At 37.4% G+C, this 25000-nt stretch overlaps 4 protein-coding genes and 2 long non-coding RNA genes across 12 annotated transcripts; 4 read left to right on the top strand and 2 right to left on the bottom strand.

Annotated features, from left to right (window-relative positions):
- Positions 1–827: 827 nt before the first annotated feature.
- Positions 828–3148, top strand: LOC105839543 (TRPL translocation defect protein 14; the record flags this gene model as incomplete). The annotated part of the gene is given in 6 exon segments (XM_036295246.1): positions 828–956; positions 1047–1119; positions 1264–1664; positions 1896–2103; positions 2434–2606; positions 2853–3148. Coding segments are annotated over 6 exon segments (1280 nt in total), but the record flags the coding sequence as incomplete, so codon positions are not given.
- A 2602-nt stretch (positions 3149–5750) lies between these two features.
- LOC105839542 lies at positions 5751–8296 on the bottom strand. Its single transcript, XM_012685928.3, has 2 exons — positions 8076–8296; positions 5751–7767 (listed from the first exon to the last, which is right to left on the bottom strand). The coding sequence occupies exons 1-2, from the start codon at positions 8144–8146 to the stop codon at positions 7122–7124; spliced, it is 717 nt and encodes a 238-aa protein (XP_012541382.1). The 5' UTR covers positions 8147–8296; the 3' UTR covers positions 5751–7121.
- A 332-nt stretch (positions 8297–8628) lies between these two features.
- Positions 8629–16080, top strand: LOC105839554 (RNA-binding protein squid). 6 transcript variants are annotated; one of them, XM_012685949.3, is made up of 9 exons: positions 8629–9070; positions 12423–12463; positions 12537–12664; positions 12762–12908; positions 12997–13128; positions 13598–13859; positions 14153–14224; positions 14864–14982; positions 15362–16080. In XM_012685949.3, the coding sequence occupies exons 1-8, from the start codon at positions 8928–8930 to the stop codon at positions 14932–14934; spliced, it is 996 nt and encodes a 331-aa protein (XP_012541403.1). In that variant the 5' UTR covers positions 8629–8927; the 3' UTR covers positions 14935–14982; positions 15362–16080. The 6 variants fall into 6 exon arrangements, with proteins under 6 accessions (XP_012541403.1, XP_028047168.1, XP_012541404.1 ...); XM_012685950.3 differs by having other exon boundaries at positions 8777–9070; positions 13598–13835; XM_028191367.2 differs by lacking the exon at positions 14864–14982 and having other exon boundaries at positions 8776–9070; positions 13598–13835.
- On the bottom strand, positions 9484–10772 carry LOC118648823. Its single transcript, XR_004965448.1, has 2 exons — positions 10635–10772; positions 9484–10535 (listed from the first exon to the last, which is right to left on the bottom strand). It is a non-coding gene; the product is annotated as an uncharacterized LOC118648823 (long non-coding RNA).
- On the top strand, positions 10514–10877 carry LOC118648821. Its single transcript, XR_004965447.1, has 2 exons — positions 10514–10648; positions 10779–10877. It is a non-coding gene; the product is annotated as an uncharacterized LOC118648821 (long non-coding RNA).
- A 563-nt stretch (positions 16081–16643) lies between the features above and the next one.
- On the top strand, positions 16644–25000 carry LOC105839555 (DNA topoisomerase 2). 2 transcript variants are annotated; one of them, XM_036295244.1, is made up of 23 exons: positions 16647–17138; positions 17599–17931; positions 18021–18264; positions 18411–18797; positions 18898–19137; positions 19206–19464; positions 19526–19695; positions 19808–20018; positions 20104–20692; positions 20779–21010; positions 21119–21318; positions 21402–21537; positions 21609–21908; positions 21995–22003; positions 22245–22475; positions 22541–22729; positions 22801–22930; positions 23010–23159; positions 23274–23358; positions 23426–23511; positions 23590–23718; positions 23794–23909; positions 24007–25000. In XM_036295244.1, the coding sequence occupies exons 2-23, from the start codon at positions 17636–17638 to the stop codon at positions 24148–24150; spliced, it is 4533 nt and encodes a 1510-aa protein (XP_036151137.1). In that variant the 5' UTR covers positions 16647–17138; positions 17599–17635; the 3' UTR covers positions 24151–25000. The 2 variants fall into 2 exon arrangements, with proteins under 2 accessions (XP_036151138.1, XP_036151137.1); XM_036295245.1 differs by lacking the exon at positions 21995–22003 and having other exon boundaries at positions 16644–17138.

Raw genomic sequence — 25000 nt, 5'->3', positions numbered from 1 at the left:
GTAATATCGGTAGACTTTCTCATGCCGTCTAGTAGACGTAGGGTAGCTTATTTTATCCCTTATTAGTCGCATCTTCCTATTTATCGATCGCTTCTCGTAGCTTTGTGCGCTATATACATTTAGTCCCACGTGTCGGCGATATATTTATTTTATGTATATATTTTATTCCTTATTTCTTACGTCTTTATGTTTACACTTCATTGTGTCTCGGCCATCACACACAAGGCACTCTCTAGAACCGACGAGAAAGACGTATCCTCGCGTACTTTTGTATCCTGGAACGAATAATTTCATCTGTCAATCACGAGATGAGAGCTTTTCAAGGATAAGTTACACATATTTTCCCGTCTCTTTCAAAATTGTTGGCAAAATATAATATGTAACAAAATCGAGGGGCTTTTACATATGAAAGAGATCGATTCAAAATTTGCGAATTTTGTTTTCCTTTTCGTGTCACTTGAAGGAAAGAGGAGAGGATCGTCCGTCCGTCTCGCTAGAATCTCGCTTGAAAAGGGCTTTAACCCGGGGATCCACAAGACGTCTTTTAGACAACTGAACTAGTATGTACACTCGCCAGTATAAGTCGCCAAAAATATCGCTCCTATGGAAGTCTATTGAGCTACACATTTCAAGGGCTTTCCTCCTTAAAGCTTTACGCTCCCTTTATATCAAGATAAATGTGACGCGATTATTCAGGCTAGCGCTTCAAGTATCGCCGAAGTGTCCACGTCATGCAGATCGTCCTCCTCCCCAAAGAAAACACTACGAAACGAGCGAGAACATTCATCCGTATAATGTTGCATTTTCTTTCATTACGTATGTTGCAGCATTCAAATTTCAGGAAAATCTTTTGCGCACGATGATACAAATCGAGAACACGTTCTTTCAACTGGGTGAAAGTTGTTCGCGGAATTGCTTGATTATCTGTGATCGTGGTGCGATGGACGCCTCCGCCTGTTAGTACAAATCTTTAATTAAACTGTTTAAAACTATTTAATTAAGTTAGTTCTCCCAGAGATGAAAGATTAATGAGAGAAATTTTGCAGTCATTTCGAAGGATAAGTGGGAGCTCATGATGGCCTCGAACGGATGGAATAATGTCGAACTAAGGGACAACAGGTAAAGTTAACAATACAAGAAAGTTTGTGAATGGTTTTGTTGCAACGGATTTTGTTCGTACATATTTGTATTATATTTTACGTGTCTTAATATAGTTTCAATATATCAGTAAAGCATCCCGTTTTCTGTCTCGTGTTTGACCAGGTACAACCAGATCATCCACATGGTTTCGGCCGCGAACGGTGCTGAGGAATTCTACTCCACGGAGGAGCACGCGTGTCGCTCCGAGGGTGTCGGACTCGCTCGCGACCTCGACTACAAGGCCGCGGCCGCCTGGGTTGGCCACCCGTACTTCGACGTTATCGACAACTCGCAGGATTTTGAGACGAAAATCTGCCGGATGATCGAGTGCGTGTGCCAGAAACTGGGCATCGACACCGGCGACCGGTTGCGCTCGAGCAGCCGCAAGGTCAAGTTCCTTGTGAAGGCGCCGCTGCCGGCGGACATCCAGTTCCCGGCTTTCCAGGACTTCGACGTCGTGCATAATTACCTCCAGAGCAATAATCCTAAGATGCAGGCTCGTCTACGCAAGCGCGGCCAGAAAGGTGAATCACCGTACAAACGATGAAAAGCTCTTTGTTCTCTCTTTTATTGCGATCCAGTTGTTCATTTAAAGCAATATTATCATTTGAAAGGGAGAATTAATTTTGTATTTATTATTACTGGATAATTCAATATTCTTTTGCATTTGCGAGTTAACGGTGCATCGGTCAGCACTGCATTTTTCTTGACGAGGATTTGAATGACGATTTAATTTGAATTTTTTATTCTTTAAGGTCACTGGTCATACATTCATACGCTTCGCCGGCCGAAAATGTGCGGCCAAGTAATCGAGGTGAAGACCCAATTGACGCACCGAGATTACCTGAATATGTTGGCCCAGCGCGATGACTCGCATTTCACTATCTTCAAACGTCGCCGTTGCTTCCTCATCAATAATCAGTATTATCAGTTAGACATATACAGAGAACCGGCGCATCCCAGGTAATATCTTAGTATTTCCATAATTGCATGAATTAAAACATTAAACTAAAATCTCTATCCACTTCCGAGGGAAAAGTGGATTCTATATTTATAGAGGAATTAATAAAAAAAGTACTTTGTAAATACAAGATATTTTGCATGATTAGTTTTTCTGTTTTATCGTTTGCATGCAAAGTACAGTTACAATAAATAGCTCAGTTATAATTAATACCAAGGTTTTAGATTATCAATCAAATATTACGACAGATTTTTTCTGTTAAGATCTTTCGTTTTGTTCTCATGTATGTATTTATTTATCATAAGAGAAGAAAAGACGCACACACTTTGCAGATGTCGGGGATTGATGTTACTCGAGACGTACACGGCAAAGGCGGGCGACGAGCTGAAAAATATCTTGCCTCATTTCCTGAAGATCGAAAAAGAGGTCACCGGCAACCCGGATTATAGCATGTTTAACCTTAGCTTGCGCGAAGAATGGAACAGCACCAATAAATACTGTCATGGTACTTAAACTCTATAATTATGACATGTATATTTTTGTTACATAAATATATTCTACAATATATTTTCGAATATCTGTTATATTCGGACTAGAATTAAGTTTCACTTTTTATAGTTTAAACTTTTCCGGTCATTCAGGTTTCATGCATTTCAACTGTATGAAATAATAACGATTATCCGAGATTACTAATGATAGAAACAGCTATATCTGAATACACATGAATAACGCACGCCGTTTCATTTCGCAGGCATCGTGCAGTCGCCAGAGAGTCAAGGTATTCCGATTTTGAAGAGTATAACGACCGAAATACAAAGCAACGGACTCGACAAAGCTAGCGGTGCATTGGATTCGATGAACCGTCAACAGGCGATCGTCAGCAAAAGCGTTAATGGCGGTCTCACGAATGGTAAGGCGACGTTCGCCGAGCGATGTAATATAAACGGCAACGATCAACAGCCGGAAATTCGCAATGGTGATTCAACCATGAAGCCAGAGGGTCTGCGGCAATTGAAGATTGCTAAACCGCAGAAGAACGGATTCTAATGGAGGGACATGCAGAAAATTAAGAAATAATAAATCTCTTAATAATAAGCAATTCGCGAATAATTCCGAACTGTAGCAAGAACTTAACGTTATCAGTATCGGCGCGAATTATCTGCATTAATATTGAGTAAACAACTATTAGCGCGATAGATTTCTAAAATTTCACACAGATATCTATTTTTTAATCAAACTTGCGTGTCGTACTTAAGAAATTTTTGTGAAAATTCTTACGGCCAGTTTCGTCAACGTCGATTAAACTTGGATCAGCATCAAGATCCAATGCAAATCTGTTGAGTACATGACGAAATTCGCACGGAAAATTTTGAAAATCTCAAAATATTTAAAAGATTTTTGAATAATAAAATTTTTCAATCTCTCTAACGCTTTCTTACAATTTTAAGAATCTTTAAAATTTCAGATTAAAAAAATTTTTGAAGAAAAATGTTGATCAATGTTGTCTTTCGTCAAACTCTTTGTGATATGTAAAATGGATTTCTGGTGGTACACGAAGATTAAATTTTATCATAATTCATTCATGGCTTTTTTTTTAATTTTGAAATTTCGAGAAAGAGAAAATTAAGATTGAGTTGAAAGTTAAAGAAATGAACCGAGATGTAAGAGTTAAGGTTGCACGACATTGATGAAACGAGGTCTTAACAGGTTCGTAATACAGCTCCACTGAACGAGCGATGTGCATTGACGCACCAAGTATTTGTACTTTATTTTACTCTTTAGTTTACTCTTTATATGCCTCAAGTATTGTCCAACAATTTTCGAGCTCGGAAGAATGATTGTGATAGAGAAATGCGCGTATCGTATTACAAGAAAACGGCGTTTGGGAACGCAAGTCATAAAAAGAAAGAAATATCGAGCATTTGAGCGACGCTATCGGGCTACATATCCTAGGGAATGGTTAGAAAATTCTCTTAGGATTTATCGCAAAATCCTTTTACAAAGAATTCAAATGTGTTAAATATGTCTGTAACGTACTTAATGTCAAAAAAAAGGAAAGTCACAAAAGATTTTAATTTACGTTCCAACGATATTGTAGTATTTTACGATACGTAGGTGATACTGTAATGCAATATCGAAGTTACAAGTTTTAAAGTGAGCTATCAGATCTTTAGCAATTATACATATAAATTTCTCTGTATCAGACAAAATTGATATATTAAGATATTTTACAAAATTCTAGAAACACCAATTCACTCGCGACAACTTTGATACAAGCTCCTCGCAAATATAAGGAATTCTTGTTATTTTTAATTAAGACCGAAGATAATGAATTTCTCAAATGTTTAGATTAAAATTAGCTTGGTTGATTGTGGAGTAATAATTTTTTTGTTAGTTGAAAAAAAATTAAAATTTGTATAACTTTTTTGTTATTATTGCTTTTAAAGATTTCTAACATATATATTTATTATCTCTTTTTTATATCTTGGAAATTAAATTTTTCCGAGTTTTCGATTACATTTATAAAAGAAAATTGAATTATAAAATTTTCAGATTTTAAGGATTGAAGAAGATAGTACAAAGTTGTATTCGAAATATTTTCGAACAATTAAGTGATTTTCTCTTTTATCAAACCAAAGTTTTCTCTTTTTATAGAGTATTAGCGAGATTTTTAAGATTTGTATATATTTCTTTAGTATATAGGAGATCTTAATTTTTTAGATCTCAAAAAATTACAATCTGATAACTCACTCAAAAAAATATGGCAATGTCGTATAATAGCCTGTTGTTACAATCGTGGCGAACTTTTAACAATTGAATATATCAGTACTTAATAAGGTGCTTGCCAATAGAAATAATTAATTTAATTGTATATAATGTGGCGCAATTATTTTTGTCAAATCTACCATTTCTGTGATTAATTGTAATATGTATTGTCGATGTAATTGCGAGAGATCTCACAGATAGCGGAACAAAAGATTTGCTGGAAAAAAGATTGCGATAGAAATGATAGAAAGGTGTTTTGCGAGATCCCGTATATTTCGCTCGTGACCTTAAAAAGTTGGTGATGAATTCTGCGATGACGCTTACCCACACGTGTCGCTTTCGCATTTTCTACACGCCAAACTCTCTGATCATTCATAAATTTTTGCCACTGTTTAGAGACAAAGTGCCTGTGAAACATTCATTCGCGGAAATAAAAAGAAAGAGAAATATATATGTATATATATATATAAATACATATATATGTGTATAGAAACACGAAAGTCTATATTTTCATTCGATGATGCAACAGTGAGTTATCAACGCGCACTCAGTTTACGTAGATAATGGATCTGAACAACAGAACGTTGTACCCGTAAGCGTCTAATAAAACAATGTCACGTGCCTATCATGTCTTATATTTCTTCACCTGTGATGAACATTATCTAAGACTTTTCGAGAGATCCTTCTTTTTAAATGTTTGAAGTTTATTTCTATTTTATGTGTATAAACTGGATGAAAAATTAACAAAGCACATTGTTATAAATTTTTATTTAATTAAGATAAACCTGAAAAACATTTACTTTTTTAGCTGCACTAGTCTTCTAATTTATGCCCTTATTATATATTTTACTGATAAAATGGGTATAGAAGAAAAGAATACAAATTAAGACAAGATATTGTTTCAGCACAGCTGAATCATTTATTGGCAACCTTTTAGAAATTCTCGGAAATCCCCGAAGAGCCTCTTTTGAGTCACAATAGTTTAGATAAATTCTTAGATATTCACTGCTTCTTCTATTTTAATATATCATTACTTGTTATGTTTCTCTTTTTCAACAGATAAGTAACATGTAGTTAGTAAAACACTGTTTAATCACTTAGAGTGGATACAGATGAGTAAACACTCAGTTTGTCAATGATCCTTCTATTTTCTCTCCCTTTATTATCATAGTTATTTTCTCGTTAGAAAGATTAATGTATTGGTAAATGAACTTCTTCATTATTCGCAATATCTACAGGTATTGTAATTACATCTAACTCGGAGTATCGAATTTGTCTTATCGATCAATCAGTACAAGAAAATATAAAATAAATGTTTGTCTAAAAAAGGGAGGGATGTAATCAAGCGATTACACTTGGATTAATCCTAAATTCACAGAAACGCATGGAAGTATTGTTGTCAGGTAAACACAGAATATTTCTTCCTATTTGAAAAGAATGTGGAAAACAGAATATACTCTCCAAATTCGTCAAATATTTTCATGTATCATTGCAATATACACTCTGTGTATGAATTCCATTCTAGAATGTTATTTGATATTCTCGAATGAACGAATAATGTAATCAAGTAAATTATTATTTAATAAAGAATTAGCTAGTAATGAACTAAATGGGAAAACAAACTAATGAGAAGACATTTTCTATGCTTGTTGCATTACAAGACGAATCTTAAAAAGACTGCATATGCGTAAATACATTTTTGTAAATGTATTGGATATTCTACAAATTTATACAAGATAAAAGTTTCTCAAACAAAGTTTCTATCCTACACATCGCACGTTTGTTCGTATTGGAAGCATAAGTCGAAATTTCTTCGTTTTCCTTTATATAGCTATGATTTTGTGTGCGCGCAACTGTTTTTAATTAAATGTTAATCTAAATTCTAAGTAAGATACACGAGATCTTGTTGCTGTACACTAATGGCTTCCACTTTGCGATAAAAAAACCTTTTAAATTTAATTCTTAAAAACGAATACGAGCAAAATTTAAAATTGTTCACAATAATCTTTTTTACTTCAATAATTTTTGTTTACATAAATTTTTTTCTAAAATTTCTTCTAATTATTCTTTCCAAAAAAATTTTTTCATTATTCTTTTTGTTCATTAAAAGCCTCCACAAAATCTATTTAATATTACCTTGCACAGAAAATTGCTCAGTGCGCGTACTTTCCAATTCGTAAAAAAAGTATAGGTTAACAACTCAGCTAGAAGACAATGTTATCTCCTACTACAATACCAAATAAAGAGATAGCGTTCATCTAGTTTTGGTTTGCTGTTGCTGCTGTTGTTGTGCTTTGAACTGCTTGTAGACTTTTTTACTCGGAAGCAACAGTTGGCACAGGCCAGGCCTCTTTTTACGCTTTCTGTTCGCCGTCTGATTATTCTCCTGATCTACCTCGTTCTCATCATCATTTATGGATGGCAATATCTGCTGTATCTGTTGATGTTGCTGTTGTCCGTTATATCGAGTCTGACAGACCAGCGTCTCTTGTGGCGTCCGCAGGGCTTCCAGTTCAGCCGCGCTACGATGTAAATCGGAGTCGTGGGCAAAGGTGCAATTATGGCCAAAACGGCAGCGGCCCTTTCGATAGTTCCAGCAAATCTTGCGTCCGTTAATCATCTTTGTGTCATCCAGTGTTGGCGTCATCTTTACGTGCTTCTCCAGGATTGCGCTCTTTGCCCGCTCTGCCTCGACAAATGGATTCAGGAATACTGATGTCCTCAGTAGTGTAGGTGCGCTGTTGAAGTCTGGCGTGGGCAATGGAAGCTTTTCTTTGGAAGCTGTCGTTTCAGTTATTCTCACGTGTCCAACGTTATCCCTGTCGTTCTCCTCCTTACTATCCTCTTCCTCTTCTTCGTCCTCCTCCTTCTCCGACGCAAACTCCTCCGTACCCTTAAAGCTAACGGTGAGGCAATATCAGATTACAAAGAACAAGCCGCATTCTGTACGTATATACCGGTTGTTGAACTCAAAACACGAATGCTTGGCAAATTGTATCTTTTGTGTCGTGTCAGACTTCGCGTTTACGTAATCTGTCAAACTTTCGACTTTCGGCAGCTCTTCACGAGGAGAGATATTTACTTACTCATTTCCCGGAGAATTAAGTCGGAGCGGGCGCTCACAAGCGAGCGCAAAAAAGTAACAAACAAAGAAATCAGGACAGAAGCAATTAATTGGGGGCAATTCTACGCAACGGCCCAAACTTACGCATCGTTCGAAACGTCGTCCGTCTCGCCGTCGGAGCCGGAGGTCCCGTAATCCGCGACCAGGGAAGCCATAATAACAACAACAGGTGTAACCCGGTCGTTTCCTACAAACTAGACTAGATCTTAACCGTACAATCTAATTAATCTAATCATCGCGCGAGAGGCCAGGTGCTGACCGGAGGCCAACAAACTTTTCGTCGCCGACCTCGTCGCCAGCAGCGCCGTCTGATGGCGCGGCGCCCAAAAACCCGATGCGCGCGCGCGGCGGAAGTGCTGTAAATGTGCATGTGACTTCCGACTTTCGATCGTAATTAATTGGTAAAAATTTTTGAGATTTTTCGCGTTGCTTAAAAACGGCACGAGTGTACGTTTGAAAAGTACAAAAGGTAAACAACATGACACACGTAACAGGTAAAATTGTTGGTTACTTTTTTTTATAAATTAATCGGAATTTTGTATGCAATCTACCATGAAAAATCGTATCAAGTGCCGAAGGCTTAAGTACTTACAATTTCCGGATTTGTCCAATAGATGACGGAATCCACTCGTTCCTTCCGTTCCGATTGGTCGAGCGCCGGAGCAGAGTGCGTTTCCGATTGGCTGTAGAGAACGCGGTTGCCTGCGCGCAGTTTTCGCTATCCTGTCAACAGGAGGCAGGTCTGTCGCCGGCGTTTCGCGGAATTCATCGCGGGCATTCCATTCTTCCATCTATCTCTCTTTGCTCCTTGCCGTGGACTCGTCTCGCTGCAGTCGTCCACCGATCTGAGTGTAATTGTAATAATTTTCTATCTTTTCCGATCTTCCTCTCGTATTCGTTGACACCCGGCGAGTGCGCGTAACGCGGCTGTAAACAATGGCTGATCAGCAAGAGAACAAGGACTTCAGTGAGGACGTTGCGGAGCAAAATTTCGAGAAGAACGGCGATGCCGAGAGCGGCGGCATCGGTGGCGGCGGGGACGCCGTGGAGAATGGCCAGGCAGATTCGCAGGAGGATAGGTAAGATCTCTTCCATCCAATCCCGTCTGTACCGGCTCTCGTGAGAGACCCGACGCCGCGCGATTCGGGCGCGACTCCGATGCCCTCGGTGATCATCCGACAACGGCGTGTCCGTCCGCAGACTCGGGTCCAATCGAGGCGGGTTTCCCGCGAAATCGTTCGGCGTCCCCCGCGGCGGTAGCGGCTCCCTCGCTTCCGACATGAGCCGGACAAGATGGCGATGGGGCCGGTTCGAGACCGAGATGAAAATCCGCGCGCATCGGTCGTGCACCGGGCGTCGATCGCTCGCTCGCGCGATCCGCCCGCGCCGCTCGGCCGCGATGCGCTCGCCGGTGCGCTTCTTTTTGTTCGCCGGCGCCGCCCGCGCGGGTAGTTACGCTACGCTCGTTCGTTGTGAGCTCAAACGCGATCTCTTTTTTTTTTTCTCTCTCTCGCTTACGCCGCCCGTAGCGCGTGGAAACCCGCTTCGCTTCGCGCCCCGCCGCGTGTACGTACGTCATTTTCCACGCTCGCGTTCGATTTTTTGCCGCTTTGTTTCTTTCTCCCCGCCTACCCCATCTCCCTCCCTTCTCCTCTTCCCCTATCACTCTCTCCCTCCTACGCGATAACGTCGTTCATGTTTGCCGCGTCGTGTTTGAGCGCCGAGAGTACATGGACCGCGACAAATCTCTGACGTCACTTCGCAGCTCCGGTATTATTCCCCCATTATCGCAAACAGATGTTTGCAAATTAGATATTTTGTATATAGAGCAATAAACAAATGTGAATTATGCAATTGAACAATTTCGCTGCTACTTATTACCCATCGATTATACACTCGTAGCAAAACTGTTTCGAGATATCTTACGTATTGCTTTAGTACGAATAAAAATAAGGTAAATATATAATATACTCATTATTATGCTGTGATTACGATTACATACATGTATTGTTACTTATTACGAGATATGTGTCCAATGTTTTTTTTTTCCAAGCTTTCTAATTTTTTTTATAAAATCTCTTTTGTTCTCTGTTCTCATTCAGCCGATTAATTCTCTTCTAGTCCTATAATTAATGGAGGGCAGTCACAATTTCGTCATTGATTGAAAGAGTTTGTATGTATTACTTGTAGATCTTACTTATATAATATTCTGTAAGAAATAAGATAATTTGTATTGTATTTCTATTTTTTTTTATAGAATGTAATTTTGAAAAGTCCACGTTTGATCAGTTACTACGAGTCATCCTTTCCTTATTCACAGTATAACAGTTTACGGTTGAGAAAATTCAGATCTAGTCAATTGCTCGATAACGATTGACGAAAAATCCGTCCGAACGCTTGTGTCCTTGGGCGCATCTCTGTCTCTGAATTGAAACTGTGAGGCTTCCGTGAATGAGCTTTGGGGTTCGGAAAATTATTGTGAGCGATCGAGCCATCGAGTTCTCAAGTCCATCCATGTTACGTCACAACACGAAAAAGTGTGCGCTGTGGAAATCAAGTCGAGTCAAATGTTACCTGTTGAGTCTCAAATCATACCGCGTGTGTCGCAGCGACACGCGCTTGACGCTGGATATACATACATACAGAGTATACTTAAAGTAATTTCCGCTGATTCGAGTGTGATATTTGGGCATGATGAAAAATGCACAGAGACACTAGGGCCAATGCAAACATCTCCAGCTAGGCTCTGGAACGCCATTAACGCAGTTTCTGTGACTTGGTCTGCAGGTGGCAAAACGTCCCAGTGCGATTATGGCGGGCTGCTTGCAACCGGCTAACTGTGACCTGACCTGACAACAGATACCGGCGAGAGACTGGTACCCATGGTATTTATCATCAGCAATAGATGATATGAAAACCGACATATGTATATATTATATATCTCGATAAATACGTATATAAGTACAGACTTAACATCGCCGGAAAAAAAAAGCAAAAAGTTTAAGGAAAAGATAGAAAAACGTACAAAGTGTGTACATATTGCAGCTTGTTGTTTGAATGTGATGAAAAGTATGAAATCACTCGAGACTCGAGACAAAAGTCGTGTGTAATGTAATGCCTTCTTAACAAACTGTAAGATATAAAATATCATATATATATATGTATGCGTACGAGTGTCTGATGTAATGCACAATAATATATATAATGTTGTTTAAAAAGAAGTCAAATAAAAAAAAGCAAAGAACGAGAATTATAAGAACAGAGCAAAATCATGCAGTGACCAATACATTAATCTGTTGTAATCTGTGGAAAATTAATTTTTAGCTTTTCCAATATAGAGTTGTTGCAGTCAATCTACATCATATGCCACTATATAATTTCGGCCAATTAATAATCGGGAGATTTTTGTAACTTAGAGAAGTTATTTGTATTTTCTTTAGGGGCAGCAGAATATCTCATCTGGAGTTGTGTGTAGCTTATTTGGATCACCATTGTAATAGCAGTACTTTGCTTTCTTTGATGCGTTTTTTTTTCTACTACACTCACACACATGTATACACATAAACATACTTATGCATATGTACCTTTTTTTCTAAAACTTTTCCTTCAATATTTTTTACGAAAGTATTATATATATGTATATAACATATATACATATATATGGTGCAATATAAATCGAGTTGACTTGTGGTGCGCAAAGCCGCCGTCTCTCCATAGCTTCACTTTAACTACGCTATTGCGTAGCAACTGCATATGTAATTTTGTACAATAATATTTCATTCAACTTAATAAGAGTTCATTTGTTTTAGGGATATATCTTGGTATCTTGTAACGTTTACTATTTTTTTATCGTCAGTATAACAATTCTTGTTTAGTCTCACACGCAAGGAACGTGTTTATTTTTCCAAATTTATAATCTTGGGACAACCTACATTGTATGTCGCTGCAATTGAAATTCCAATTTCCTACAATCGGAAATGGGTGGGATTTATTGTGCTTTGTATAAATACAAGTCCAAAATTTTTTGCAGTGCTTTCTCCAGATATAGCATCATGGATCATCAATTTGCACTCTGTTAAATTGTAGTACAATTTTAATTTGCATTGGAATATGACATTAAATCAATATTAAATTTGTAGAAGCAATTGGTTTTATTTAATGAAAATCTCTGTTCTCTCTTTGGTAAAAATAAATTAGTTCCATTGCTTTGCAGGTTGACCGGAAATAATCAGGATCTATGATTGATAGGCACAATTCAATTTCTATTTTTCTTTTTCGTTTATCTTTTAACATTTGTGTGCCTATAAAAAATTCAATTAAAATAATATCGCAATTATCATAGCACCGCATTAGCGGTTGGAGAGTTAGGGCGGCAAACGCGTTATCCATTATATTTACTTAAAAAATTTTATTTCTGTTTATTGTTTGCAGGAAATTATTTGTTGGTGGCTTAAGCTGGGAAACCACTGACAGTGAGTACTTTATATTTTTAACAATTTGTATTTTATCCGTATCATTAATCTTTATTTTTGTTGTTAATTTCAGAGGAATTAAGAGAACATTTTAGTACATATGGTGACATTGAGAGCATTAATGTTAAAACAGATCCTAACACAGGAAGATCGAGAGGTTTTGCATTTATTGTCTTTTCTAAGGCTGAAGCTCTCGACAAGGTATTTTTTTTAATCGATGGTTTTTATTAAAATAAAAAGTATTTTAAATGTTACAAATAATGTTAATTGTTCTTAAAACGAATCTGATGATTTGCAGATTATGTCAGCTGGCGATCATGTCATCAATAACAAAAAAGTGGATCCTAAGAAAGCGAAAGCTAGACATGGCAAAATTTTCGTCGGTGGTCTCTCGACGGAATTGTCCGATGACGATATTAAGAACTTTTTCTCGCAATTTGGAAATGTAAATCTTTTTTTCTCTCAGAAACAGACGCAAGAAATGAGTCGAAGAAAAATGAATTGTCGCTTATGTTTCCCCCTTTTTTTTTAAGATTGTTGAAGTAGAGATGCCGTTTGATAAGACAAAGAATCAAAGGAAAGGGTTCTGCTTTATTACATTTGAATCGGAACAAGTGGTCAACGAACTTCTTAAGACACCCAAACAAACCATCAATGGAAAAGCTGTGAGTTTTGTTGGTCTTCTATCTAACACAACGAGGAGTTTGTGAATTTAATTAATAAATAATTAAAGAATTCGCAATATCAATTAATAAGAATAGCAAGTGGAAAACAAACGAGAGTCGGGCACTATTGTTAATGCGCATATATATTAGCAATTTAATACAGTAATAATTTTAAATAAGAGGCTTGTTCTTGGTAGCTGTACTGCTGTACTGGTGCAATAAGTTAGAATGAGAAAAAATATATTTGTTTCATTCTAACTTATTGCACCAGTGCAGCAACGAAGAACAGGCCTAAGGTGTTTAACACTTTAGTAATATTGTATTATATTGAATTGTTAATATATGCACATTAATTATAACTTTCATTTGCCTTTTCATGTTTTATTTATTTATTAAATTTGAAATTCAACTGTTACATTTTATAAATCAACAAATGCAATTTGTTTTATCGATTTTGATCTTTTGCCAGGTGGATGTGAAGAAAGCAACGCCTAAATTGGACGGTATGGCCGGAATGCGCGGGGGAATGATGAGCCGTGGCAGAGGAGCTCGTGGCGGTCGGGGTCGCGGATTCGGAGGACAAGGTGGTTGGGGACAGGGCTATGGAGGCGGTTACGGTGGCGGTTATGGCCAAGGCGGCTACGGTGGTGGTTACGACGGTTACGGGGGATACGATTACTACAGCGGCGGTTACGGCGGTTATGGAGGTTATGATTACACCGGATATGGTGGTGATTATCTATTGTTCTTTATCGTATAAGCAGAAATTATAAAAGAAAATTTGAATTTGAATAAATCCTAGGGTGAGGTACTTTCTGTCATGAAATGGTCAGTATCCTGGCGATCTTCAGAGAGTATCTTTGCATCGGTTTTTTTTCCGATTAGAATCTTGCCCTTTGAATTTTTAATTTTTTTTTACACAGTTACGATATTTATTTATTTCATTACTTCTTACAATGCATTGAAATCTCGATGGTACGTGCGGATACTGACTCCATTGTACGATGTGTTTCATGAAACGCAGATGGCTACGGCTATGGCGGTGGTAATTACGAAGGTGGCTACGCGGGCGGGCGCGGTGGTGTACGCGGTAAAGGTACGCATTACAGCGTTCCTTGATATATTTTACTACCCATTATTTAGCTCTCTCTCTTTTTTTTTTATTTAGCTTTGCCACCGCTAGAATTGCACCCATCCTAGTAACTCTTTGATTGTAACGAAAGCAATTTAATCCCCTCCCCCCCTCTAGATTTCAGTTTGATAAATGTAATCTTGACGTAAATGATTAGTTTTGATTAGTGGAAGCATTAAAGTAAAAAAAATTAATTTTATTTGTCTTGCTTTTATATTGTTTTTTATTTTTGCTTATAAATATACATGTTGCTTAATTATTGTTTTGTAATAACACGAAGAAAAAAAGATAAGGCAAATGTTATTAGAATTCCAGAGAGATGCGTATCAAAAGGAACGGTATGGATTCGAAAAGTATAACAGCTTACTACCTTAGCCTGTAGCCTCTTTGTTCTTATATTAGCAGTAGTAATATCCTCCTTCGTAGTATTTGATTGTTGGTAGCGTAGTTTATTCCTACCGAGATATGCGTGCGCTACTTTATAGAACTCGATCTGTTGTTACGTTATTAACTTGTGTAATTATAGTCGTATAATTGTAGCTACATAAACTTGTGTTGTAAAGATAAACATAGACTAACGGCACAGTGTCGGTATTGTTTCAGGTGGCTCAGGCTACGGCGGCAAGCAAAGAGGTGGTGGCGGTCGCCAAAATCAGAGGCACCAGCCGTACTAACGAAAATCTTCATTCGCGAACTCAGTGCAATTCGCGTTGTAACCGCTGGTGAGTTGCCGCATAATAGGAACTTGGCGCTTTCTCGCGCGTCGTCACTTTACGAAATTTATACAGCGGCAATCTCTCTCTCTCTCTCTCTCTCTTTCTCTCTCTCTCTCTCTCTCTCTCTCTCTTTCTCTCTCTCTTTCTCTCTCTCTCTACATGTTGTTTGTTTGTTTCTGAATATTATCATATTCGCCAGTGTTCGTTTGTTTGTGGAGATGCAACATTAATTTAAAATTGAGTGTCTAGTTCTATTTTTGTTAATTCAGCTTCGCGACTAATTATTGATAAATATAATATTTTATAAATATAATTTATACAATTACAAAATACACGATACACATATATATATAAATGATGTAGTCTACTTGATTTTTTTCCACAGGTACTCTTCCTCACTACTACCGATCTCTTCATTCGTCCAATCATCATTCCATTAAGCCGCGCCCCTCCTAGCAAGAATTTCGACAATTTTTCAACTATGTGGACATCTGCTGCTATGAAAAATCCAATCGAAAATCACCCACGAGACCGGAGACAGCAGTAGTGAATTTCATTTTGTATTTAACTCTGATTTATTATTCGCGTATCTATATGCTTTCTTTTCTGCCGTTCTCGTAATACTGAGGCTTGTATCGTTTTTCTCCTTTTTAATAGCGCGTTTACGATAGAAAAGCAGGCATATAAAACTATCGACAGATTTTTTTTTTATGTAATACCGAACAAAGCAGTGAAGTATCCAACAGTAACAATCTTGCAAGCAAAAAGTTGCCGTATGATAAATAATGGATTAAGAGTAATAGTTGTATAAAGATACAATGTAAGCACGACAAAACACGTGCCTCCTCAGAAAAATGCGTCGTTATTGAGGAATTGCGTATCCAGAATTATTCCCATTAATATGATATCCTCTACCTTGTCCCATTATATTTAGAGATCGGATAAGGCTTGCGATAAACAATTAGTTTAGCTCGAGCGATACCTGCAGTATTTTATTAACACGGATAGAATTTAATTTTTTGTTATCTAACACTTGAGAGGAAGAATTAAACTAGGTGAATTTTATTGGATTTTGATCAATGAAGTAAAGAAAAAAAATTGGTATCTTGTCTTTGAATTATCTTGGAATCCATATTTTCGATTCTTGTTTCTGTCACAGATATAAATGGTAAATATTAACGATGAACGTTTTAATTAGCGATTAACTCTAGCGATACTTGCAACATTTTATTAACATCAATAGAATTGTTAATTTTTTGTTTGCTGACACATAAAAGGAAGAATTTAACCGCACAAAATTTATCGGATATTAATCGCTAAAGAAAAAAGTTCAGTATTTGTTGAATTTTCTCGAAATTTATATCTTCCATTTTTGTTTTCAATTTTTGTCCATTTTGTATGATATATCAGGGCAGCAATCTTATAACTTTTTCCTTGAGGCGGAAACGTGAAAAGTTTCATGTAACTATCTCTTTCTATTGTGTTGAATGGAAAGAGACAACAACTTTTCACGTTTCCGCCCTAGGGGAAAAATTACATGATCGATACCCTGAAGATAAAATTTTTTTGAATTGCTGAGTACGATTATTTTCATTTTTCGATCAAAGCAGATTTTAAATAAATTTTTGAGCTATTTGTGCACGGACTCGCGTGGGTTGGCCGCATTCCTGATTTTCCGTGAAAGTTTCTAGGTACCTCGAAAGTTCCCTAACAATCAACCAATCAGACCTACGCGAGGCGTTATCATGGAAGGCACACAAAACAGGAAGGGTATAGAACGTGTCGCACAAGTCAGTTGGTAGCTCTGTTTGCGGAGGCAAGCCGAGTAGCGCGAAGTGAGCGGCGGAAGCGCGGACGACGCGATGCACGAAGCGCGAAGTGTATGTGGTATACGTTAGCGAGAAGTACCTCGTCTGTCACGTCGTAACCGATGGTGATCACCGGCGGTTCGAGCGAGTGAAACAGGATCGTCGGGTGGCTCGTCGATGTGCGTCTAGCGAAACGATCGCCCCCGCGCTCACCTGTGATATGCCAGTAATTATCGGCGTTTGTGGTTCAAGAATGGAGGTCCTGCGGTCCTAGAAACAACCGACGCTGCCGCCGCCGAAGTAGCGAGAGCGACGCACTCCTGACTGACGCGCGCTGAGGCGCGATCACTGAAGGTACACCGTAACAGTCATCCGTATCGGTTCCGCGATTTTCGCGCTTCGCAACGATCCTTCACGATTTACGGTGAAGGGGAGGGAGGAGGAGGAGCAGGAGGTAGAGGAGGACAGGTGTCCCTGTCTTCCGTGACAAACGGGGTTGTTGTTTTCCTCGAAATCGCGCCAATTAGATGATAACCCTTTCCCGCCATTTTTTTCAAAGCTCTCTGCAACGTGGATGTCTTTACTTGCGGTAATCTATTCCGTCTCCTGGTACTAGACGCATTTTCACCTCTCCGTCGGATCTCGAAATTAGAGTCTTGAACAGTTGAAGAATAGAGTCTGTGAAACGGTTGAATTTGATTAATTTGTAGGAAAAAAGCAGAGCTGTTTTTCCACCTTGTATTCTATTTTTTTAGCAGTTTGCAGATATAATTTTTTATATGTGTGCATAATCTCTACTTTTCTTGATCTATAGATATCCAAGAGTATATTGTACCAAAATTAGTATAGCCATGGAGAATGGGGCAGCTGGCGACAGCAAGGCTGCCAAGCAGAAGACCATCGAAGGCATCTATCAAAAGAAATCGCAATTGGAACACATTCTACTGCGTCCCGATACCTACATCGGTTCCGTAGAACCAGTGACAGAAATGATGTGGGTCTTCGATAAGGAGAAGGAGATGATGGTACAGAGGGACATAAAGTACGTTCCTGGATTATATAAAATTTTCGACGAGATCCTGGTGAACGCTGCTGATAATAAACAACGCGATCCTAAAATGGACATGATCAAGATTGACATCGATTCGTGAGTTATCTGAAGAAATGCACTTTTCAAAATCCTTGAAAGAAATTAGCATTAATTGTGATCGTTAATCAAATGGTTTATTGTTACAGGGAAAACAATACCATTTCTGTATGGAATAATGGCAAAGGCATCCCTGTAGTGATACACAAGGAGGAAAAGATGTATGTACCCACTATGATATTTGGTCATCTTTTAACATCATCCAATTACGACGATAAAGAGGAAAAAGTGACTGGTGGTAGAAACGGTTACGGTGCCAAACTATGCAACATTTTCAGTCATCGTTTTACCGTTGAGACCGCAACAAAGGAATACAAGAAAAGCTTGAAACAAGTGAGCGCAATTTCTTTTTGGTTGCACTTCTCCCATGATTTATCTGTTCTTTAAATAGAGAAGAAAATGAATTTTACAAGAAATTAAATAAATTGATATCACAATTTTTAATTCTATTATGTATATTATAATTTTTTTTTTTACAGACGTGGGGCGATAATATGGGAAAAGCCAGTGAACCTAGAATTAAAGATTATTATGGAGAGGATTTTACAAAGGTTACATTTTCACCAGACTTGTCAAAATTCAAGATGCAATCTCTCGATGATGATATTGTATCTCTAATGTCTCGAAGAGCGTATGACGTAGCTGCTTCCTCGAAAGGCGTCAAGGTCTATTTGAATGGAACTCGTATACCAGTAAAGACCTTTAAGGATTACATTGATTGTTACATCAAAGGTAAAGAAGATGATTTTGGTAACCCATTAAAAGTTGTGTACGAGAGTTGTGGCCCACGATGGGAAGTGGCACTCACTTTATCTGATAAAGGATTTCAACAAATGTCCTTTGTAAATAGTATTGCAACAACAAAGGTAAGCGATGAGAAATTGCTATAATTTACTGTATACAGTAATTTTCGATAAACTGTAAAAAAAAAGTTTAAATATTTGAACTGACTTAAAATGTCGATAGGGTGGGAGACACGTCGATCATGTGACAGAGTTAATAGTCAAACAATTGATCGAAACTTTAAAAAAGAAGAACAAAGCTGGTGTGGCCATTAAGCCGTTTCAAATTAAAAATCACTTGTGGATTTTTATTAACTGTCTCATCAACAATCCCACTTTTGATTCGCAAACCAAGGAGAATATGACCCTGCAGCAGAAAAGCTTTGGTTCCAAATGCGTACTAACTGATAAGTTTATTAATTCTGTAAGTAAAATATTTGTATCAAAAATTTATACACGTCTGTACGCTTTTGACTATTTTTTTCAACGTAGATCACGAAAATCGGTGTCGTGGAAGCCGTGTTATCCTGGGCGAAATTTAAAGCTGACAGTCAGCTTGAAAAACTGGGCCCTAAATCAAAGCAAAGAAAGCTTCACGGTATACCCAAGTTAGAGGACGCTAATGATGCAGGAACTGCAAAATCCTTGGAGTGCACTCTTATCTTGACTGAGGGAGATTCAGCCAAAACAATGGCTGTATCCGGTATCGCTTCCATAGGCAGAGATAAATATGGCATATTTCCATTGAGAGGTAAATTTGTTTTATTGAAAATAAATGAGTAATTGTAATAATAATTGGTATTTGATCATAGGTAAAATGTTAAATGTACGAGAAGCAACTCATAAGCAGATCTTAGAAAATGCTGAAATCAACAATTTGATAAAAATCCTTGGTCTTCAATACAAGAAAAAATACGAGACTCGAGACGATTTGAAGACGTTGCGCTATGGAAAAATGATGATTATGACTGATCAAGATCAGGTAATATATATATATATATATATATATATATATATATATATATATATATATAATTTATTCATTAATTTATTTATTGTAAATAAAGAAATATTATAAAATTGGATTTATTTAGGACGGTTCACATATCAAAGGACTGTTGATCAATTTTATCCACCATAACTGGCCGTCGTTATTAAGGCTGAACTTTATCGAAGAATTTATTACTCCTATCGTAAAGGCCACTAAGGGCAATCAAGTCTTGTCTTTCTTCTCTCTGCCAGAATTCGAGATGTGGAAGAAGGAAACTGAGAATTTTCATACGTATAAGATCAAATACTACAAAGGTATTTACTACAAAATCTTTTTGGTTTTCTGCTATTTTATAAACTTATTCGTACGATTTAAAATGTTCTTTTTGGGATTATATAGGTTTGGGTACTTCCACTGCCAAGGAGGCAAAGGAGTACTTTGAGAATATGACCAGACACAGAATACGCTTTCGATATGATGGCGATCAAGATGATCAGAACATTATCATGGCATTCAGCAAGAAATGCGTTGATCAACGTAAGGAATGGCTGATGAATCACATGAATGAAACCAAGAGACGAAAGGAAATTGGTCTCGGCGAACGTTATCTCTATGAAAAAGACACACGCACTGTCTCTTACTCAGACTTCATCAACGTTGAACTAGTGTTGTACAGCAATTATGATAACGTGAGATCCATCCCGAACATGATGGACGGCTTTAAGCCAGGGCAGAGAAAAGTATTGTTTACCTGTTTAAAACGCAATGACAAACGCGAGGTGAAAGTCGCACAATTGGCGGGATCGGTTGCCGAGCATTCGGCTTACCATCATGGTGAGATGTCTCTAATGGCGACCATAATTAATCTCGCGCAGAATTTTGTGGGCAGCAACAATATTAATCTGCTCCAACCTATCGGTCAATTCGGTACAAGACTTGCTGGCGGAAAGGATGCTGCCAGTCCGAGATACATTTTCACAATGCTCAGGTATTTGCCACTTATTACGATATAGTTATTTATAGAAAAAGAAATTATACATATCTCTATATCACTGATCTCTTTTTTTTCCATAGTCCTTTGGCAAGGTTTATATTCCACAAACATGACGATCCACTTTTGAAACACGAGTATGACGACAATCAAAAGATTGAACCTGTTTTCTACATTCCTGTAATTCCTATGGTATTAGTGAACGGTGCTGACGGCATCGGTACCGGATGGATGACGAAGATACCAAACTATAATCCTCGAGAGATAATTGAGAATATACACAGGATGATGGATGGCGCGGACCCGAAACCAATGGTATTAAATTAAACCTAGAAAATTATATATGCTTTACCAAGTATATGAAATGCTCTAAATATCAAAGTATTGAGATATTTTTTTAATTTTACGCAATTTTTTGTTTAGATACCATATTACAAAAATTTCAAAGGTTCTGTGGAGAGCTGTGGAGATTACCGTTATGTTATAAGTGGCGAGATTTCGGTGATTGGACCCGATAAAGTGGAGATCACTGAACTTCCCATTGGCACATGGACGCAAACTTACAAGGAAACCGTGTTAGAACCTATGTTACATGGAACTGATAAAACACCAGCTATTATTACGTAAGTATTTATTAATAATGATGAGAAGATTTGTGAGAATTTTCTGTCAGTTTTTTTTTCTAAGAATATTCATTTTATCTTAGGGATTACAAAGAGTACAATACAGATACGGCAGTGCATTTCATAGTAATAATGAATCGTGACAAATTGGTCGAATTGGAAAGAGATGGTCTTCATAAAGCATTCAAACTTCAGACAACGACGTCTATAACATCTATGGTAAGGTATTAGAAATATCGATACTGATAGCATTTAAATGGAAATTTGTCAACGATATCTTTTTATTGTAGTGCGCATTTGACGAAAATCAATGTTTAAACAAGTACGACAGTGTCGTACAGATATTGAAAGGATTTTTTAAAGTACGAATGGATGCGTATCACAAGAGGAAGGATTATCTGGAGGGAGTTTTACAAGCAGAAGCGGCGAAGTTGTCGAATCAGGCACGCTTTATTCTCGAGAAATGTGATGGCACTTTGGTGGTAGAAAACAAAAAGAAGAAAGACATGATAGCGGAATTAGTCAGACGCAATTACGAGTCGGATCCGGTAGTAGCGTGGAAACTGTCGCAGAATAGGGAGCAAGTATTGGTAAGTGAGATTTTTCCTTGAAAATTTTCTGTAAGTACAAAAGCATTATAGTTATTCATTTGAATTTATTTATTTTGCTGTACCAGGAGGATCAAGTAAGTTATTATAGAAAGAAATAGTATGTAAAACTTTCATTGCAGACGTTGTAACTTGAAGGTGCCATTTTTCTATAAATTTTTTAACAGAAATTCTTTGCTATTTGTAATCAAAATAAGCAGAGAACTTTCTGTTAAATGTAGAGTTTTGGATCATGGTTGTCTTTATAAAATACCTTTTTCTATGTGTCAACAAATATGTATAGCTTTACCAATAATTCTCATTGTTATAAATAAATAGGAAGAAGTTGTAGAAAACGATGAAGAGTCTGCTCCAACCGCGAGCGTGATAGAGAAAGAAAATTTCGATTATCTTCTTGGAATGACGATGTGGAGCCTGACAAGGGAAAAGAAGGACGACTTGTTGCGTCAACGGGACGAGAAAATAGCGGAGTTGAAGAGATTACAAGCTCGTTCGCCGATTTCTTTATGGAAAGAGGATCTGGATAATCTGTTAGCCGAATTAAATAAAGTAAGGTTTGCTTCAAAATAAAATTAATTTTATTTATTTCTAATCTTACCGCAATTTTCATACAGTTAGAAGAAAAGGAGCAGAAGGAACAGATCAAATCGAAACAACATGAAAAGAAACCACCCTCAAAATTCTATTCCAAGACGGAGGACACTCGTCGCATAGCTCCCGTCATTGATGTTGAACTGAAGAAAAAAATCGAAAAGGCTGACATTGTGTCGAAGGACAAGAAAGAAGGCATAAAGAAACCAAGAGTAAGTTTACTTTGCTTTATTTAATTTAATAGTATCATATTACGTTGTTATATATAAAAATTTTTTATCAGGGAAAGAAAGAGCAAACCTCCATCGAGGAGAAAGACGAGTTTGATGCGTTAGTCGATTCCAATACTAAATCTCTTGAACATAGGCTTGGAAATTCTCCCGAAAAGATAGAAAAGAAAGCTACAAAGAAAGGTTAGTAGATTTATTTTGTAAATTATATATTTTACAATGAACATTTTAATGGTGAATTGTTTTATTCTGGCTTAAACAGGATTGAAGCAAACAACGTTACAATTTAAACCGATCAAAAAAGGAGCTAAAAAGAAGGATAAGGACTCGGATGACAGTGATGACATCGATTTCGGTAGCATTTCACCGCTTCCGGAACGGGCGGAACCACGGACATCTCGTAGAGCCGCAGGTATTAAGTCTTCATTTTTCTTTCAAACCCTAAGAAATTATTAAAATAGATTATATTCTTATTTTCCCAAATTTTGTTTTTACTTAAGATTTATTAAATCTGTTTAAATGATAGCAACCAAGAAGAAATACAATATGAGCAGCTCGGATTCAGAAGACAGTAACGAGATGTTTGGTCCCTCTTCTGATTCGGAACAAATGTACGTATAATTGCTATATATCATATTAACTTGCTTGAAGTTATTTCTCATCGTACGTCCTCTTTAGATCCAAGAAGAAGGATTCCGTTCTAGTACTAAGCGATTCTGACGATAACCTTAATCTTAAACCGAATAAGAAACCTCAACCAACAAGTAAGAACAATATATATTGGATAATATGTAATTATGCATATTATAAAAGATATATTTGATATTTATTTACCCTTACAGTGACTTCGGAAGAACTTTTCGATTCGTTAGTCGGCAATTCTCCTGAGAAGCAGTCTGTATCAGACAAGAAACCTGTAATACCTTCATCCGAAGAAGAGTCACCTACGAAGTTTACGCCGCCTAAGAAAGGTAATTGACATTCAAATCGCATTCAGTCGCATGGGTAAATACAAGTAATTTCATAATCATTGCTTATGCATTTAGCACCTGCTAAGAAGAAGGCCGAAAACGGTGGTAACAAAGGAGTGAAGAGGCAGAAGAAAAAACCAAAATCATCCGAAGACTCAGACACAGACGAGTTATTTACCTCCAAACAAATTGTAAGCGCGATATTTATCGATTCATATTTATATAATATTTAGTATAGTAAATATAACAATTTATCACTGATTTATAATTCATTTTTCACAAATAAAGAAGAAAAAGAAGAAATCAGATTCCGATGAAGACGTAGCAACAACAGATGATTCGCCCTTGCCGCCGCCTCGGAAGATTGGCGGTAGAGCTCGGAAGCCTATATCTTATGCACTAAAGTCGGACGACAGCGATGATTCCGATTGAACGTCGTGCACTTTGAAAGATGCCAGAGATACGACGTAGTTGACTGAAGTAGTGTAGAGTGTCGATCTGGGAAGTAAGACAAAACTCACGAGTTGTTATGAAGAAACGAAGAAACCTTGAGCGCGCGTGCGCGCACACACACACACACACACACAAGTTTATTTGAAAATGTCGAAGGTTTCGTCCCCCACCGACTGTTGGTCGTGACATTAGTAATAATTTTATGTGGGGTGCTTCGTACAGGATCTACCAGAATGTGAAATTTGTTTCTCTTATAATTTTGCAAGCAGAAATCAAATTTTACAGTAAAAAAAAATGTATTTCTGCCTTACTTGAGTAATCATACGAAGATACAAGGCCTGTTCTTTGTCGCTGCACTGCTACACTAGTGCAATAAGTTAAAATAAGACAAATATATTTTTTCTCATTCTAAGTTATTGCATCAGTACAGCAGCTACCAAGAATAAACCTATCCTTGAGCAGCAACAGTTGCTTGATTTCTGGCACATTCTTCCGGAAACGCTCCGTACAACTTTGTACATAATTTTGCTCCTCGCGTGCGCATAATGTTGCGAAACGTGTGAAATTCCATGAAACTAAAATGCTGTAGACAATGCGGAACGTACCGAGTGTGCTCAGAATACTCGCACAAATCTCACCATATGATCAGTCTCCTTGGAAAATTTTATTTTTTAGCGTGAATTGTATATTGTGTTATATTGATAATTTAAATGTGTTCGGTTTAGACATTAGCGTTTACTTTTTTGTTCAAAAACTTGAGGAAAACACGTTCTTGTCCTGCAAAGAAAATATCGGCGCTGTCTACACTAGATAGATCAATTAGTACCGC

The sequence above is a fragment of the Monomorium pharaonis genome, unplaced genomic scaffold (genome assembly GCF_013373865.1).
Source record: "Monomorium pharaonis isolate MP-MQ-018 unplaced genomic scaffold, ASM1337386v2 scaffold_73, whole genome shotgun sequence".
Lineage (NCBI taxonomy): Eukaryota > Metazoa > Arthropoda > Insecta > Hymenoptera > Formicidae > Monomorium > Monomorium pharaonis.
The sequence above is the reverse complement of the archived record's forward strand: the minus strand, read 5'-3'. Positions and strand labels throughout refer to the sequence as shown.

Excerpts from the sequence above, each read along its gene's own strand:
- LOC105839542 (XM_012685928.3), bottom strand. The coding sequence starts at position 8,146 with ATGGCTTCCCTGGTCGCGGATTACGGGACCTCCGGCTCCGACGGCGAG. Across the intron at positions 7,768-8,075 it reads GACGACGTTTCGAACGATGC|CTTTAAGGGTACGGAGGAGT; the intron begins GTAAGTTTGGGC and ends CCTCACCGTTAG.
- LOC105839554 (XM_012685949.3), top strand. The coding sequence starts at position 8,928 with ATGGCTGATCAGCAAGAGAACAAGGACTTCAGTGAGGACGTTGCGGAG. Across the intron at positions 12,665-12,761 it reads AGGCTGAAGCTCTCGACAAG|ATTATGTCAGCTGGCGATCA; the intron begins GTATTTTTTTTA and ends GATGATTTGCAG. Across the intron at positions 12,909-12,996 it reads TTTTCTCGCAATTTGGAAAT|ATTGTTGAAGTAGAGATGCC; the intron begins GTAAATCTTTTT and ends TTTTTTTTTAAG.
- LOC105839555 (XM_036295244.1), top strand. The coding sequence starts at position 17,636 with ATGGAGAATGGGGCAGCTGGCGACAGCAAGGCTGCCAAGCAGAAGACC. Across the intron at positions 18,798-18,897 it reads ATAGTATTGCAACAACAAAG|GGTGGGAGACACGTCGATCA; the intron begins GTAAGCGATGAG and ends AAATGTCGATAG. Across the intron at positions 22,931-23,009 it reads AAAGAAAGCTACAAAGAAAG|GATTGAAGCAAACAACGTTA; the intron begins GTTAGTAGATTT and ends TGGCTTAAACAG.